This window comes from Phaeodactylum tricornutum, chromosome 1 (genome assembly GCF_000150955.2).
Source record: "Phaeodactylum tricornutum CCAP 1055/1 chromosome 1, whole genome shotgun sequence".
Taxonomy (NCBI): Eukaryota; Bacillariophyta; class Bacillariophyceae; order Surirellales; family Neidiaceae; genus Phaeodactylum; species Phaeodactylum tricornutum.
The window spans coordinates 2,135,326-2,150,011 of NC_011669.1; the positions used below are offsets into that span (position 1 = coordinate 2,135,326).

At 46.7% G+C, this 14,686-nt stretch overlaps 9 protein-coding genes across 9 annotated transcripts; 4 read left to right on the forward strand and 5 right to left on the reverse strand.

Moving 5' to 3' along the window:
• Positions 1-332: 332 nt before the first annotated feature.
• PHATRDRAFT_32292 (predicted protein) lies at positions 333-1,841 on the reverse strand (the record flags this gene model as incomplete). Its single annotated transcript, XM_002177417.1, has 1 exon — positions 333-1,841. One exon carries the CDS (start codon positions 1,839-1,841, stop codon positions 333-335), a length of 1,509 nt encoding a protein of 502 aa, XP_002177453.1.
• Positions 1,842-2,629: 788 nt separating this feature from the next.
• On the reverse strand, positions 2,630-3,406 carry PHATRDRAFT_43138 (predicted protein; the record flags this gene model as incomplete). The annotated part of the gene is made up of 1 exon (XM_002177418.1): positions 2,630-3,406. The coding sequence occupies exon 1, from the start codon at positions 3,383-3,385 to the stop codon at positions 2,630-2,632; it is 756 nt and encodes a 251-aa protein (XP_002177454.1). The 5' UTR covers positions 3,386-3,406.
• Positions 3,407-3,954: 548 nt separating this feature from the next.
• Positions 3,955-4,959, forward strand: Lhcr8 (protein fucoxanthin chlorophyll a/c protein; the record flags this gene model as incomplete). Its single annotated transcript, XM_002176881.1, has 3 exons — positions 3,955-4,293; positions 4,372-4,660; positions 4,934-4,959. 3 exons carry the CDS (start codon positions 3,955-3,957, stop codon positions 4,957-4,959), a joined length of 654 nt encoding a protein of 217 aa, XP_002176917.1.
• Positions 4,960-5,076: 117 nt separating this feature from the next.
• On the reverse strand, positions 5,077-5,928 carry PHATRDRAFT_8763 (predicted protein; the record flags this gene model as incomplete). The annotated part of the gene is made up of 3 exons (XM_002177419.1): positions 5,077-5,424; positions 5,510-5,685; positions 5,760-5,928. Coding segments are annotated over 3 exons (693 nt in total), but the record flags the coding sequence as incomplete, so codon positions are not given.
• Positions 5,929-6,422: 494 nt separating this feature from the next.
• PHATRDRAFT_43140 (predicted protein) lies at positions 6,423-7,587 on the forward strand (the record flags this gene model as incomplete). Its single annotated transcript, XM_002176882.1, has 1 exon — positions 6,423-7,587. The coding sequence occupies exon 1, from the start codon at positions 6,517-6,519 to the stop codon at positions 7,585-7,587; it is 1,071 nt and encodes a 356-aa protein (XP_002176918.1). The 5' UTR covers positions 6,423-6,516.
• Positions 7,588-7,727: 140 nt separating this feature from the next.
• Positions 7,728-9,941, reverse strand: PHATRDRAFT_1785 (predicted protein; the record flags this gene model as incomplete). The annotated part of the gene is made up of 5 exons (XM_002177420.1): positions 7,728-8,055; positions 8,326-8,773; positions 8,957-8,961; positions 9,064-9,451; positions 9,812-9,941. Coding segments are annotated over 5 exons (1,299 nt in total), but the record flags the coding sequence as incomplete, so codon positions are not given.
• Positions 9,942-10,741: 800 nt separating this feature from the next.
• PHATRDRAFT_17860 (predicted protein) lies at positions 10,742-11,709 on the forward strand. The gene is made up of 2 exons (XM_002176883.1): positions 10,742-10,910; positions 11,033-11,709. The coding sequence occupies exons 1-2, from the start codon at positions 10,797-10,799 to the stop codon at positions 11,678-11,680; spliced, it is 762 nt and encodes a 253-aa protein (XP_002176919.1). The 5' UTR covers positions 10,742-10,796; the 3' UTR covers positions 11,681-11,709.
• A 447-nt stretch (positions 11,710-12,156) lies between these two features.
• PHATRDRAFT_43143 (predicted protein) lies at positions 12,157-12,857 on the forward strand (the record flags this gene model as incomplete). Its single annotated transcript, XM_002176884.1, has 2 exons — positions 12,157-12,425; positions 12,519-12,857. Exons 1-2 carry the CDS (start codon positions 12,204-12,206, stop codon positions 12,855-12,857), a joined length of 561 nt encoding a protein of 186 aa, XP_002176920.1. The 5' UTR covers positions 12,157-12,203.
• Positions 12,849-14,607, reverse strand: PHATRDRAFT_43144 (predicted protein). The gene is made up of 4 exons (XM_002177421.1): positions 14,189-14,607; positions 13,767-14,120; positions 13,043-13,682; positions 12,849-13,008 (listed from the first exon to the last, which is right to left on the reverse strand). The coding sequence occupies exons 1-4, from the start codon at positions 14,409-14,411 to the stop codon at positions 12,996-12,998; spliced, it is 1,230 nt and encodes a 409-aa protein (XP_002177457.1). The 5' UTR covers positions 14,412-14,607; the 3' UTR covers positions 12,849-12,995.
• Positions 14,608-14,686: the final 79 nt, after the last annotated feature.

Sequence of the window (14,686 nt, forward strand, 5' to 3'; positions counted from 1 at the left end):
AACGGATTAAAGCCGACCCAAATCGTACTATTCGACAAACTGGTCCTGCCTTCTACAATTGACTGTTTACAGCAGAGTAAGAAAATGCTATAGTTCACATTCAGCTAATGTGAGCTCATACACTAAATCAGTCCAAGTTGCTCCCTGCACTGTACAATGACACGGACATTTTCGAAGCCTTTCAAGTTTTGGACCAGTCATGACATGGCATTTGATAGCTACGGTGGTATCCAGTGGATGCAATCATTCACATCCAGAGTAAAATAGACTAACAATTGGATATTCACATCCAGAGTAAAATACACCAACAATTGGAAATCTATGAGTGCACTTTACTCTAACGAATGGCGCACGCTCGCTTCCGAAATCGCTCTCGCCTCAAAGCTGGTGCCAGTTTCTAGCAATCTCTTCAATAGAACATTGCCGAGACCTGCCGCCGGCGGCCAGAAACCTCCGTGCTTTGCTGGCACCTTATCTTCCTCCAACGCTAGACACAGTCCCGATTCCACCAACATGCGGGATGTTTCGAGGCAACCTGCATCCTTATCAAAATACATGATGGACTCAGCACGGTTCCCGTTGATACCGATTCCTTCACCAAATATACACAAATAATGTTTGTCTTCCATATTTTTCATCGACGGACCTTCGCCAACCTTGGGGAAAACATACTTTTTTAGCAAACCCGATGTCAAAGGATTTAGCATCATGGAACCGACAATAATCAGTCCAACGTGGTTGACGAACGCCGTCTTGAAGTCTTTCGTCACTGCAAACTCAGTGTAAGTAAGAGATTTGCTGCCCTGTTCCCGAAGAGCGTGGCTCCAGCGAACGACAGCCCCGTTGACTTGAGCCATAATGAATGGCGTCGTCCACCGCCCAAACCAGGCGCCTGTATCATCCCACGGTGATTTTGACTTGTGAATCCAAGTAGGCCCATCCGATCTACAAACGTATTCGCTTTTTTCGCCATTCATCAATCTCAGGAAAGGATCAAAGTCAGCGTGTGGAGCCTTGACACTTTTGCCATCTACTGCAGAGAAAAGCGTTGCAATCGTACCACCGGGAGCTCCACCAACAGCTTCATCCCAGAACGTTACACTCGTTAAATCGTCTTTGAATTCTTTCTGAAGAGCTTCCTGCAGCTTCATGACACTCAGATCCCATGGAACGGAATCATGTCCGCAGAAAGTTACCAACCTGGCCCCGGATTTTTGTGCCGTTTCGCCCCACTTCATGATCATCGCCTTGACCCAATCGCTCTCTCCCGTAATGTCGACATAGTGGGTGCCGAATTTGGCGCAAAACTCCACAACCGGACTTCCAAACAAAGCAAACGGCCCGGCCGTTGTAGCCACACACCGGGCCTGTTTAACCAGTGCCGGCATCGATGAAGTTCTTGTTGTATCAACTATAATGGTATCGATGGATTCAACCTCCTGAATGTCTAGTTCGTCAGCTAACTCCCTTTTGACTTTATCTAATTTCGCTTCAGATCGTCCAGCGATGGCCCATTTAACAGATTTGTTCACACCATAGGTTTTTGCCAGGTGCCGAACGGCGAGTCTTCCCGTAAATCCTGTAGCACCCAGCACAACCATGTCGTATTTGCGTTCCCGCCGTGGCAATATGTCGGAATCGCTCACGTGATAGCCGGTATCAAGCCTAGGTTGTTCCGCTTTGGGCAATACAGGCTTCATGATTACCTTGCCCGCCTGGTAGAATAGAGAAAGGGGCAAAACTGTCAAGGCCCATACTGGAAGCGAAGCGACAGTTGCGAGAAACGTCGCAGCCGAAACGGAAGGAACCGTTCGGCCGTCTTGCGTCACGGGAGAAGGCATCGCCGTTCTCGAAACAATCTTCTTTTTAAAAGTATGCATCATACACCGATCAGGTAAATTGTGTCTAAAATTGTGAGCGCGGTTTTGCAGTACAAACGATTTCGCTGTATGCAAAGCAGTCACAAAACCATAAATGAGAAGCAATAAATAGATTCGAAAACGAAAGGCCATCGGAAAAGGCGAACCAAGAATCAATTCGAACGAGTTCGATTTCGCAACAGGTTTACAAAGTAGAAGACCGTGGATGAAAAGCAGGATTACTAGTTTTTTTCATTGTTCATTGACTGTTTGCGAACACTATCTCGGGTTCCAAAGTCTTCTATTTTTGGATCACCGGCTGGTATGAGGTAATTGTCAGAACTACAGAAATGTGTGTCGATTTCGAGGAGTACCTTCACAATGTTTCCCGAACCCTGTGAAAACTTTATTACCGACGTGATGAAACTGAAATTACAACACAGTCACTGTCAGTAAGAGTGAAACCCTTGTGAGTATTTGACTCTCTAGGGTCGACTTCTTGGAAACCCTTTCACAATCAAACAAAGGTTAGACAGAGCAAGATTCAATGGCCTGAGGCTCTATTAGACGTGTTCTGTTCGTGCTATAACCGCTAACCTAAGAGTCGCATGGTAACATACGGAGCCGGCGTTTAATGACATGATGTATATTGTGCTTCGGGCAAAACTGTATAGTAATGAAGTTTGAAAGCAAAACTCGTTTACTGTTAGGAATCCACGCGCAAATTTAAATCCGACACACGATATATGTCCTTTAGTTTTTTCCTCTCTCTAGTGTCCGCGATACTTGTGCAACCACTCAGGGGGGCTTGTGCCGTCTTCCTCCTCTTCGTCATCCGTCCAAGAATATTCCTCCTCACTATTTTCATCTTGGACAGAAGAGACCGGCTGCTGCATCATTTGGCTACGCTCCGCAGCGGGAAGAGAATCGTTCATGGCCTCGTCGAGACGCATTATATGCTGCATGGCAAGATTTTCAAAGGCTTTTACCCGTTCTCCATCAAATGCATCGGTAAATGGATCCTTGAACCGCATGTCTGCTAAAAGCCATTTCCGTTGCTCATCTCCATTTTTCAGATAATGCAAGAATCTCAACACTTGCTGCCGATTCCACTTGTCAAAATCAAGGCAGTCCGACTCTTGCACAAAGTTTTCCCTTGCATACGATAAATAGTACTCACTTCTAGATCGTAGTTCGTCGTCCCGATCAACAGGTGGTAGCATAGAAATCATGCTGACGCGACCACTCTTTGATGAAGATTCCATCTCATCCTCTTCACGTTTTCGAAATTCCGCTTCGTCATGTTCGTTGCCCTGTCGGATCACTCGCACTGAGCGTATACAAGTCCGATAAAGCGATCTCGTCATTGCAGCTGCTTCTTGCTTGATTTCCTCGCGCTCTTTTGTTAAGCAATTGCCGCTCGCAGAACGATAAGAGACACATTTTATGCGTGTTGTGGACCGGTAAGAATTCAAGGCCAGTCGGTTTCGTGTCAACGGAAGTTCCCTTAAGCGAGCAGAACGCATGATAAAGAAGGGTCTACTATTACTTGGATACAGCAAACTTTTCTGTGCCTATACCATTAGTTGACTGCGAATACGATTGGAACCTATCCCGAAAGAAATCATGGTCAGGACTTCAAAAATGGGGAATCTACGACACAGCACTACCATATCGTATAGACCACAAAACGTATCTGGCTGACTGTGAAAAATTGAGCCGCGTCTGCCTGTCCGTCTCCCTTGTGAAGGGCATATCACTTCCCTAATTACGAGGTGTTTTCAAAATCGTATTTGTCGCTTCCCTGTCAGCGAATCAAAAGCGATCGAAATACTGACATCATCCATGATCGACTCATTCCCGATTGACTCAGAGCAGAACGCTTTTGTATATGTCGCTCTAGACATAATAACTATCGAAAAGCTTATATGATTCTGTTAGGTTTTGGGGGAATATGAGGGCAAGACCGTTCAGACAAATATGAGAGACATGATTTTGTTTGCATCTGATGCTAACACAACACATCATTCGACACAATTTGCAAACGTGATTGTTGGCCATAAAACGAATACGTAGACCCTTAGAAAAAAGAAAAATGAAATTTTGCCTTGCTATTGCCTCCTTTGCAGCATCGGCCTCGGCCTTTGCTCCTTCTCCGCAGAACAGCCAGAACAGCCGGACACAAACCAGTCTGAACAACGACCTCTGGGGACAGCCTCCTTCGGACGGTAAGGAGAAATCCAAAGCTCTTCCATTCGCCAACCGACCCAAGCTACTCGACGGAAGTATGCCTGGAGACGTCGGCTTTGACCCGTTTGGTTTCGCCGGCGCCGATAAAGCTAGCCTCATGTATATGCGCGAGGCTGAAATCAAGCATTGCCGTTTGGCCATGTTGGCCGTCGCCGGATGGGTCTTTGCTGAGCTGTTTGATAAGGTACGTTGCACTCTTGGCAGAATTGAGCAGCATTATTTATTCATTCTAAACGGCCGATTCTTGTTTCTATTCCTGCAGCCTATTGCCGATGCCGTCGGTCTTCCAACGGCCCTTACAAAGTCGGGAGCAAGTCCTTCAATTCTAAATGGAGGCCTGGAGAAAATTGATATCGCTTATTGGCTGGCCGTTGTCACGCTTGCAGGGATTGTCGAAATTGAGAATTCCAAGGTTAAGGAAGACAAGGGAAAGGACTACATTCTTGGCGACTGCGGCTTTGATCCTATTGGTCTTTACCCGAAGGAAAAATCGGAGCAATTCGCTATGCAGACCAAAGAACTGAAGAATGGACGCCTTGCTATGATGGCCAGTGAGTAGATCCAGAGAAGTGCATGCGGCGATATTTCAATTTTCTAGATCTTACACATTGCCATCTTTACTGTTAGTCCTCGGATTTGTGGCACAGGAAGCACTCTACCGACAGCCTGTTGTTGCGACAACTCCCTTTTTCTTCCAGCCTCTATTCTAAACGAAAGTCAACCTATTTGCTACATAGATTTTATTATGCCAGTTGTTGAATTGATCCTAGTATTTATACGGCTTAATATCTGCATGGCTGAGGTTGCTCTATAATACTGTTTAGAACACAGCTATCTTGGTTTGGCATAGCTTTGCAGCGCTAGCAGTCAGAAATAATATACTCGTAGACTTTCATGTTTCAGATGGGGGGGGGGGACTGATAGATGTTTGGTATATCTCAACCATGCAGTAGGAACGCATTTTGTGTTAGTCGTCGACGTTCCAGTCAATTGCGCCACAGCCCATCTCTGTCAAAGCCTGGTTGCATCGACTGAAGCACTTGCTTCCTAGAAAAGGTTGATTCGTTTTCCGTGCGCCTAGAGGACTGGGATGGCTCGTGCAAATAACAACGTGCCGATTCACGGATGAGTTGGAGCCGATCAAAGCTTGTGCCTTGGCTGTGGCGGGCTTTCCCCAGAGTAGAAATACCACCCTTTGACCGCTTTTCTTGCTCTGACGGTCCACTGCCCGGACTATTTCGTCCGTCAAGTTTTCCCACCCTTTCTTTTGGTGCGAGTTTGCCTCGCCACGACGAACAGACATACAAGCATTCAGCTGAAAGCAAGAAGAGATACACCGCGTTATTCAGCACAAAAGCACCTAAACATGCTTAGATACTCTTGACGAGAGTTCCACTTACCATGAGTACTCCTTGTTTGGCCCATCTGATCAGATGTCCGTGTCGTGGCATCAAAAACTTGATCTGCGAATCTTCATTCAATTCCCTGTAAACATTTTTTAGGGATGGCGGGATCGCTTGTCCCGGAAGAACCGAAAAACACAGGCCATGGGCTTGCCCGGGACCGTGGTAGGGATCTAGAGAGTGCCTTTTGTAAGGAATTGGGCTGAGAATAAAACACAGAATCGAGAAGGTCGCCTTTGCCGCGTACCTTGTCCAATGATGACAACCCGGACTTGATCTAATGGAGTCAAATTCAGTGCCGACCACGTGTCGGCTACTGGAGGGTAGACTGTGTTTACCAAACGTTCCTTGGCAACGAAGCTGGCGAGTGAAGCAAAACTAGCGGAATCGAGATGTCGTGCAAGCTCTTTTCTCCAACAGACACAGCTTTCCCTTTCATCCAACGATGACAGAAGTTCTAGTACGGCACTCTTGGAGTCTGACCTGGCGCCTACTGCATCCACCAAGTCTTTGGATCGCTTGTCGGAGGTTTTCTCCCCATCCGCATCACGATCTCTTTTTGCACTAGCTCTCGGCTTCTTCGGGGCAAAATATGACGTGATCATAATGAAAATATAAATAGGAAAATGCTATCCACAGGAGGATGGTGAGAAAATGCCGACCGAAAGTTGCTACGACTGCTCGTTAACCATCGTTCACATCCAAGTCGCAGTGGGTTGACTGAGAATCTGATATGGGGTTTCCGGGAATCAATTTGCGTCCTATCTCTAGCTGTCAACGTATTTGGATTTTCCCTGATTCCCTGTGAAAGGAAGTAGGGTACGAAAATATTGACTCTAACGTAAAAAAACAATCATTACAACAGCTTCATTATCACTATAATCAGCTCACAATCAGTCCTTCACATTTCTTTGGAAGACATCATTGTGGCAAAGTCATAGAAACTCCTACACAGTGTTAAGTATCAGTCGTCTCCGTTGCTCCAGTCCCCTTACGGCGCAATCATGAAGGCACCGATTCCTCGTCTCTACTTGGGGACCATGACATTTGCCTGGTCTCAGACATCGTCGAAAGTGGATCATCCTGTTGCCTTGGAAATGGTTAAAAAGTTTATCTCCTTTAATACAGAACGCGGAGAAAAGCTTCACCGCATTGATACGGCTCGCATTTACGCTGGAGGTAGTACCGAGGATATGGTAGGATCAGTTCTGGCTAAATTGGGTTTAGTTGACGGTATTGTTGCCATTGGAACTAAAGCTCATCCCAGTCAAAAGGGTGGACTCTCTCGAAACGGAATCGAGGATCAATTTAAGGCGTCCGTGATTGCAATGGGGGCAATGAAGATCGACAAGGTGGACGAATATTATTTGCACCAACCCGATACAGAGTATGCGCTACTCGAGAGTCTGAAATGCCTCCATGAGATGATAACCAATGGTGCCATCTCAGCGATTGGAATGAGCAACTACAACGTGAAAGAAATGGAAAGAGTATTTGCTCTCGTTAAAAAACATGATCTCACTCCACCAACTGTGTATCAAGGTCTTTACAATCCTTTGAATAGGCTTGTGGAAAACGAACTGCTTCCCCTCCTGAAAGCTAACCAATGTTCATTCGTCGCATATAATCCTTTGGCAGCGGGCCTTCTGGCTGGCAAGCACACGGACCCTGACCAAGTGCAAAAGGGGCGCTTCAAAGATAACCAAAACTATTTGCCGCGCTTTTATACACTGGCAAACTTTGACGCGATTGAACTAATCCGACAAGCATGCGAAAAGGAGAGTATAACGATGGTGGAAGCGACTTATCGTTGGCTTTTACGCCATTCAGCGTTGGGTCTAGAAGACGGAGTTTTGCTCGGCGCCAGTTCGTTGGTTCAGCTTGATCAGAACCTGAAGGCGTGCTCCGCTGCGAAAGAAAGGCCTCCATTGCCCGCTTCTGTCTTGCAAGCGTTTGAGAAAGCATGGAAGCTGACGGAGAATGGTGCATTTCCCTACTGGCGATCTTACTCTTCGGATATGCCCAACCGAAACTCTCTTGATCCAGGTGCTTCGTACAATGCGACTAAGAAGTAGTAGCTGCACAAAGCCAAAGCCGTTGGTTTGAAGTTGCATAGAATTTATAAGTAAAGATATTCCTAAGTTGGCTCCTTCGATAAGACTCCAATTGAGGTGGGCAAATTTCGAGCAAGGTTGCCGACTTTTGTAGAAACCCAGCCGGCCCGAACTAAAAAGTCTATTACGTCGCCCCGTCGCTCTACGTCGATCCGTACCAACGCTCTTTTGCTAGATCCGGGACCCTCCCTATCCAGAAGCCCCTTAAGCAGTGACTCTTGAATCAGCACGTTCTTTACCTCCAAATATTGTTCTGGCGTTAGCCTTGTGCGTTGGCACAACAACACTTCACGAGAGGAAAGCAGATTGTAACCAGGCAAATGTGCAAAGTCGTCTTCCTTGGTTGCCCTCGAAGAAACTTCGAGTTTGGCCTGTATCGCAATTGTATCTTCTACTGGCTGCACAGCATCCATATCCCCATCATCTCTTCTAGTGTCTACTACTTTGCTAGACCCATCAGCCGAATTATTTTTCAAATTATTGCTCGTCTCTTGGCTGTCTGCCCAGGGCACGCCCCGATTGATACTCTTCCTCTCACGACGATCACCCGTGCGGTATTGCTTCCAATATGAAGATGAAACAGTTCCTACGGACTGAGACATTCCTGAACGGCCACTTACCTCCGCCGAGGTTGCGGCAGTATTCTCATCTGGTGTGCTGACATCGGTGTTCTTCTGTGTGTGGGCTGTCTTGTGGAACTGCCGGCGCTCTTTGTCTAATTCGTATTTTTCCGCTTCGAGCAATGTGCGGATGCCAAGTCTTCGGTACATTTGCAGTTTTGCAATCTCCTTGCGAAGGCGCTTCGCCTTGAGCAGATCCGCAAGAAATTCTTTGTGTTCCTCGGGCGTATGAAATCTCTCGAACAGACGCATTCGATGCACAAGGTCACGTTCGTCTTGTGGGAGCTTCTCGTGTTCTGTTTGGGTTTTCCGATAATCATATAGCTTTCTACTGAGGACGAATTTCTTGCGCTTCTCACGTTCATCAAGCTTAGAGTTGTAGATTGCCAGTACCTGTAGTTTAAGTTGCTTGTCCTCTATCGGCTCGCCAGGAAGAAATTCCATATCTGCCACGGCCTGCTCGGCATCATTTTCCCATTCCACATCGAAATCTTCCCGTCTAGGCATGAAGCCAGAGAGTTCAGCACCTGTCATTCCAACAACATCGTCCGGTCGAGGAGGAAGGACGGTAGGACCACCGGGTTTCAAAAGACGAGTCTCAGTCCATTCTTTGTGTAAATTTTTAACTTGTTCAATGCTATCCATCGCCATGCTCATTTTTACGAAAAGCTGTTCTGCCTTGTAAGCATGGTCACGTCCTACTTCTTGACCAGTCCTCACGCCCTCAATTGGCGGTAAATATGGATTGGCCCAAAATTCGCCATATCCTTCGAGAGTCTCGGTTGGAATGGCCTTGTACTTCTTGCGGCTCGTGAACGCCATGGTTGACATTGAGCTTGGGCTACGCATCATCACCGCCCGACGTTTGGAAGTACGCGACGGAGTGTCGTCGGTATCTCCCTTATCAAATTCTTCTACACTATACTTTGTAGCATCGGATTCTTCCACTTCATCCTCACCTTCAGCTTGTAAAGTGTGTGACGGGAGAATGTGGCCGTAGCGTCCAAGAAAATCGTCAAAGTAGCGCTCCATGCAGCGACGAGGGGTCTTACCAATGGATCCTTGACCTGCGACTGCCTCTGCGATCTCAACCCAATTTCCCAAACCGTTCGTCTGGATACCTTCCAGCAAACGTAAGTCTTCTTCCACAGTCCAAAAAAATTTTGGATCATCGTAAACGATATATTTATCGGTAGAGTTTAATTCTTCAGTCAGGACGCCGTCGTTAACAGCGGTTCTCTCTAGCTCAGTCACGTCCATCGAGTTGGCATCTTGTTCCCGTTCCATAATTTCCTCGTTTGAACCAAGCGCTGCTTCATCCACATCCATTTCATCCCCTATTTCATCAATCCCGCTCGATGCTACATTAATATCGGAAACTCTTTGTTCCTCATTGCTCATACCGGAATTCTTCTCGACATTGGTATTCAATCTGTTAACTCGGGTGCGAGCAGTGGAAAAAAGTGGATAACGCGTGCTATCACAAACACGATAGCCGTGTGTAGCCTCGTGTTGAATGGCGGACAAGGCTGCCATACCGTTTTGGTCCGGTGCCGCCTTTAGACGGGCTATTGCCGTTGCATGGTCAGTCGAAGTAAAGCAGTCCAGGCACAAATCGAAATCGACACACACCGCACAACGTATTCGCGGCAATTGGGAAATGTCAGCATGACAATAATCGCACTCGAAAATACCACGACGTTTCTCGCTTGTCAAAATCAAGTCATGCGTTGGACCTTTCGATTGATCGGTCGATACAGAGTGAATTCTTTTCGCCGTTTCAAAGGTAGGCGACTCTCCAATGGCTTTTGTTGGTGCAGGCTGTTTACCCTGTTTGCCTTTTCGGCGTTTGTTTACTGGCATCTTCCACAACTTCAATCTCGTCTCTTGAGACTTTTGAAGGATCGAGAAAAGACAAATGTAAGACAGAAAGTCTCAAGCAAAGAAGTGAAGCCACTACAGGCAAAACTGCCCATGGCCATGGTCAAGAATGTTGGGCGTTCGAAATTAGCTTTTTATCGTCTGTCAGTCAGCCACCAATTTCCGAAACCAGAAAAACGGTAGATGGGCAACCGTCACAAAGAGCTATCCTTTGTCGTCGCCACGACTAGGTAGTTGCTTTCCTAAATTCCGGAATGTGATTGTCAGATCAGATTTGCTCTTTTGTAAACTATTTCACCCCATAGTACGTAGCGATTGACACAACACCATTTTTTTTTCTACCAGTACCGCTAGCTAGCTAGAGACTTCTACGATTGCAGAATACCTTCAAAAGCGATCCCAAACCTTGCCAGCGGTCTTGACTTTTTTGCTGGTTTATATGTATAGCGATTTAATTGGTTGATATGAGTCGCAAAGATTCAGGAAGCCTGTCGCGTCACGTTGACACCAGAGGATTTAGATATACATCTACGACAGTTTTATGAAAGAGTTCTTCCTTTCCATCCTCAACCCGTACATCACCGTCACTGCCAGTTCGATCGGAACGCTATCTACTCGATGGCCTAACAGTCACATTCAAGACTGTTGGATCAATCGCATCGATAAGCCATGAAGATTCTTGTCGGAATCAAACGCGTTGTTGACTACGCGGTCAAGGTGCGGGTCAGCAAAGGAACCGTGGATTTGGCCAATGTAAAGCAATCTATGAATCCTTTTTGTGAGGTACGTGCGTCTGCAGTTTCAATACAGACTTCGCCAGGACCTCCGGGAGAGCTTGGACTTTGGTGTTATGGTCATTATGCTCTGACAACTTCAGGAGTAGATCTGACATTCTATTCCTTTAGATTGCAGTAGAGGAGGCCGTTCGCTTGAAAGAATCCAAGAACGCATCGGAAGTCGTCGCACTCAGCATCGGCCCAAAGCAGTGCACCGAAACAATTCGTACGGCGCTCGCCATGGGATGTGACCGTGGAATTCACATTCAAACAGACTTACGTACCGACTATATGGATTTGCAGCCTTTTGCGATCGCACAGCTGTTCCAAAAGATCGTTGAAAAGGAAAAATCAGATCTGGTTCTGTTGGGCAAACAGGGCATCGATTCGGATTGTGGCCAAACGGGGCCAATGCTCGCGGGAATGATGGGGTGGCCACAGGTGACGTTTGCAGCCAAGGTGGAAGTCAAAGACGGGGGGCTTTTGGTGGAACGCGAGACGGATTCTGGTACAGAAACGATTCAGGTCAAATCTCTTCCTGCCGTTGTAACTTGCGACCTCCGCCTCAACGAGCCTCGTTACGCTACGCTTCCCAACATTATGAAAGCCAAGAAAAAGCCTGTCGAAACGTTGAAAGCGGAAGAAATGGGAGTTGATCTGGTACCGCATAATCAAGTATTGGAGATTCTAGAGCCGCCGCCAAGAAAAGAAGGAATTATGGTGGAGAATGTAGATTCGTTGATCGACAAGCTTCGCAATGAAGCTCAAGTTATCTAGCTGTAAGCAAATTCATTCCAGTTTGACAGAAGTGTAAACATCTAGCCCATGGAAGAAAGCTGCTTGTATGGCATGTTTCCTATCATTATGCTGGAGAATTTTCACCAATTTGTGCTGCTGTCAGTCTTCCTATTCTTGTGATAATGTAGAGTACCTATCCCAGCCAATATAAAGGGCTCTTGACAAAAATGTTTTGTTCCTATGGCATATCTCATGACATTTTTGTCTTATTCACGTGGAATATAGCAATTGACGTGAGCGAAAAAGCTCTTCACATGTTGGAATTTGGCATTTTCTAGAGAACGATTCTGGGGGTTCGCTACGTTTCGAGAGTCTTCCAATCGGAACGGTAGCGACTGACAGACGACATCCAATGGAAGCAAACGGTCAGATTCGACTCACAGACAGACAAAGTAATCGCTATGTCGCAGGAAATCTTTGACATGACAGTGAGTGAGTTCATCCATTGTTGACTACTGGGGGATCCGTCTGCAAAGTCCAATTTGGGTACCAAACAACAACCATGACAGACCTATTTCCAGCTGGAGCCAGTGCGGTCGATACTGAAGATGAAGGAACCCTTGTTGACTTGAACAGCAAGATTGAAAGCTCCGAGTGCTACGGTAGGAACGAGGCTGCGGGCTTTCCCATGACCAACCTGTTCATCGGCGACAGCCGTCTGGGATGCAAAAGTGACGCTGATGAGCAATTGATTATTCACGTTGCATTCAAGGAGTTTGTCAAGGTATGTACATGGACTGATGCCATATCTAGTTATGGGCCTCCGTCTGGCACTTCCTCGACTTTTGTGGCTCACGAAGTATCCTCGTCGCCTCAGATTCGGTCGATCAAGCTAACGGAGTACAACAATGGCATGGATCCAGAATGCAACCCCAGTAAAATTCACATCTTTGTTAACCGCACCAATATCGGTTTCGAAGATTGGGAAGACGTCGATCCGACCCAAACACTACATTTGACAACGGAGCAACTCAAGGAATCAGCTGATCCCATCAGTCTCAAGTACGTTAAATATCAGCGAGTCAAGAACCTGACGTTTTTCATTGAAGATAATCAAGGAGGCGAAGTTAGTGCACTAGGTGGGATGAAGCTGTTTGGAAAACCAGTCCAAACACCAAAGATGTCCGACTTCAACAAGTCAAAAGAAGGAATGTAAACAGTGTTATATTTTCGAATTTACTGCTATGTCCAGTAGCCTTACGACCTTAGCTAAAAAGTGTAAATGAAGCTGCTACGGGGAGATGGTCTGACGGTTCAATCTCGTTTGGGCAAGGGTCCAAGCACAAAAAGTCCATTACGGCGGTTGGCTGTAGAGCTTTGGAGCAGTACATACGATCGAACCTTGACTGAAACACGCCTGCATCAGGTAGGGGCTCCCCCAAAACGGCCATGTCGTGCGCAATGCCCCAGAATTTGCCTTGCCGAAGCTCTGCTTGATACACGTTTACGAAACCTTCCAGTGAAAGAATCCCTCTTTTGGGAAGTTCAACGTGCGGTTTGCCGTCTTGGCGTTTTGCGCTGCATCCCTCGGTCCATCCCATCTCTTTCGCTGCGTTACGAAATTCGCTACCCCGGCCAACTTGCCCGTTAGTAGTGATCAACCAGCGTTCGACATCTTCCTCGTCCATCATCTTACAACCAGATTCTTGCGACTTTGTCGCTAATCTTTCATAAATACGGACAAGACGTTCCATCATATCTTCCGAAAACTCTGGATTTTCGTACGCATTACTGCGGACCATGGTAGATATAAGCTCGCTTACAACTAGCGTTGGCGGCGGCGATCGGTCAGAAGCAGCCATAACATCTGTCAGTGGTTTTTCGAACGGAAAGTCTTTGCGTTTGGAGGTGACCCTATCTCCATCTTCGATAAAAGACTCATCCACGAACCCGTCTTCCAAGTAACGTACAGCGCCACATTCGGGGCCTCCATTGAAGTCCCCACAAACTATAAATGCTGTACATTGTTCGGGATTAGGTTCTGCGAAATAAAAAAAACATTTATTACATCGCATCAGAGACACCAGAGCAGCATATGTTCACAACGGAAAAGGCTCAAACGTACGTTTTAATTTTCTTGCCAAGGTCAGAACCGAGCGAGCTCCTTCGTGGATTTGTCGAACTCTTCGACCCCCTTCCTTGCCAGCCTGTAGGTGGCAGTTTAAAATGTACCACACATGGGTCTCTGCTGGATCTGACACCGTTGGCGGCGGCAATACCCGAAAGGCCGTTAGTAATGTACGATCCTTGTGAACCGGAGGGGTCACAATCTCACATCGCGACGTTTTCCAGAACGTCGCGGGGCGAAATCGACCCTTCTTGAACATTTCTTTTCCATCGTAGCCTAGCTCTCGCATAAAATCAAAATCGGTATCGAACGAAACCGGCGATACTTCCTGTAAACATACAATGTCGGCATCTATACCACAACAAAGAGTCAGCGTTGCGAGCATTAGAGGAATTCCGACGCAAACTACAAGAACCTACCGACTGTGGCGATTCGTTCACGTAACAAGTCCTTACGAAAATTCCAAGACGAAACGTGTTGCTTCGATTCCGGCAAAGGAGGCGAATACATTTTGTAATTCCACCAGCCATCCATACTATTTGGAAGCAGGATATTGTAGCTCAATACCGACAAGCATGCCGCCGGGGGTGCCATTGGCACAGTAGGGAAAGCTGACGGGCCAAGGATATGTGGGACTACCATCGTTTTTGACGGCGTTCAAATTCTCCCCAATCTAATAGTAAGCTGCCGCACTCCAGTATCACTTATACCGAAGTAAAACTTGCAACGAGAAATGTAAACGGCGTGCCCCCTATCGACCTCAATCTATGTTGGTAGAATTCAATGAAGCGCATCGACAAGATACTGCTCCGCCGTATTGCATGGCAACCGGTGTCGGAACCAGTTTTCGTGAGAAAACGAATATGTCAAGTTACGGTTACTTTTCCATTACTTACTTCCAGTTAGGAGTTATTGCG

Bases quoted from the DNA above. Each gene is read 5' to 3' on its own strand.
- PHATRDRAFT_17860 (XM_002176883.1), top strand. From the start codon at position 10,797: ATGAAGATTCTTGTCGGAATCAAACGCGTTGTTGACTACGCGGTCAAG. The intron at 10,911-11,032 runs GTACGTGCGTCT...CTATTCCTTTAG, and splicing joins CTATGAATCCTTTTTGTGAG to ATTGCAGTAGAGGAGGCCGT.
- PHATRDRAFT_43144 (XM_002177421.1), bottom strand. From the start codon at position 14,411: ATGGTAGTCCCACATATCCTTGGCCCGTCAGCTTTCCCTACTGTGCCA. The intron at 14,121-14,188 runs GTAGGTTCTTGT...GTTGTGGTATAG, and splicing joins TGAACGAATCGCCACAGTCG to ATGCCGACATTGTATGTTTA. The intron at 13,683-13,766 runs GTACGTTTGAGC...TTTATTTCGCAG, and splicing joins CTTGGCAAGAAAATTAAAAC to AACCTAATCCCGAACAATGT.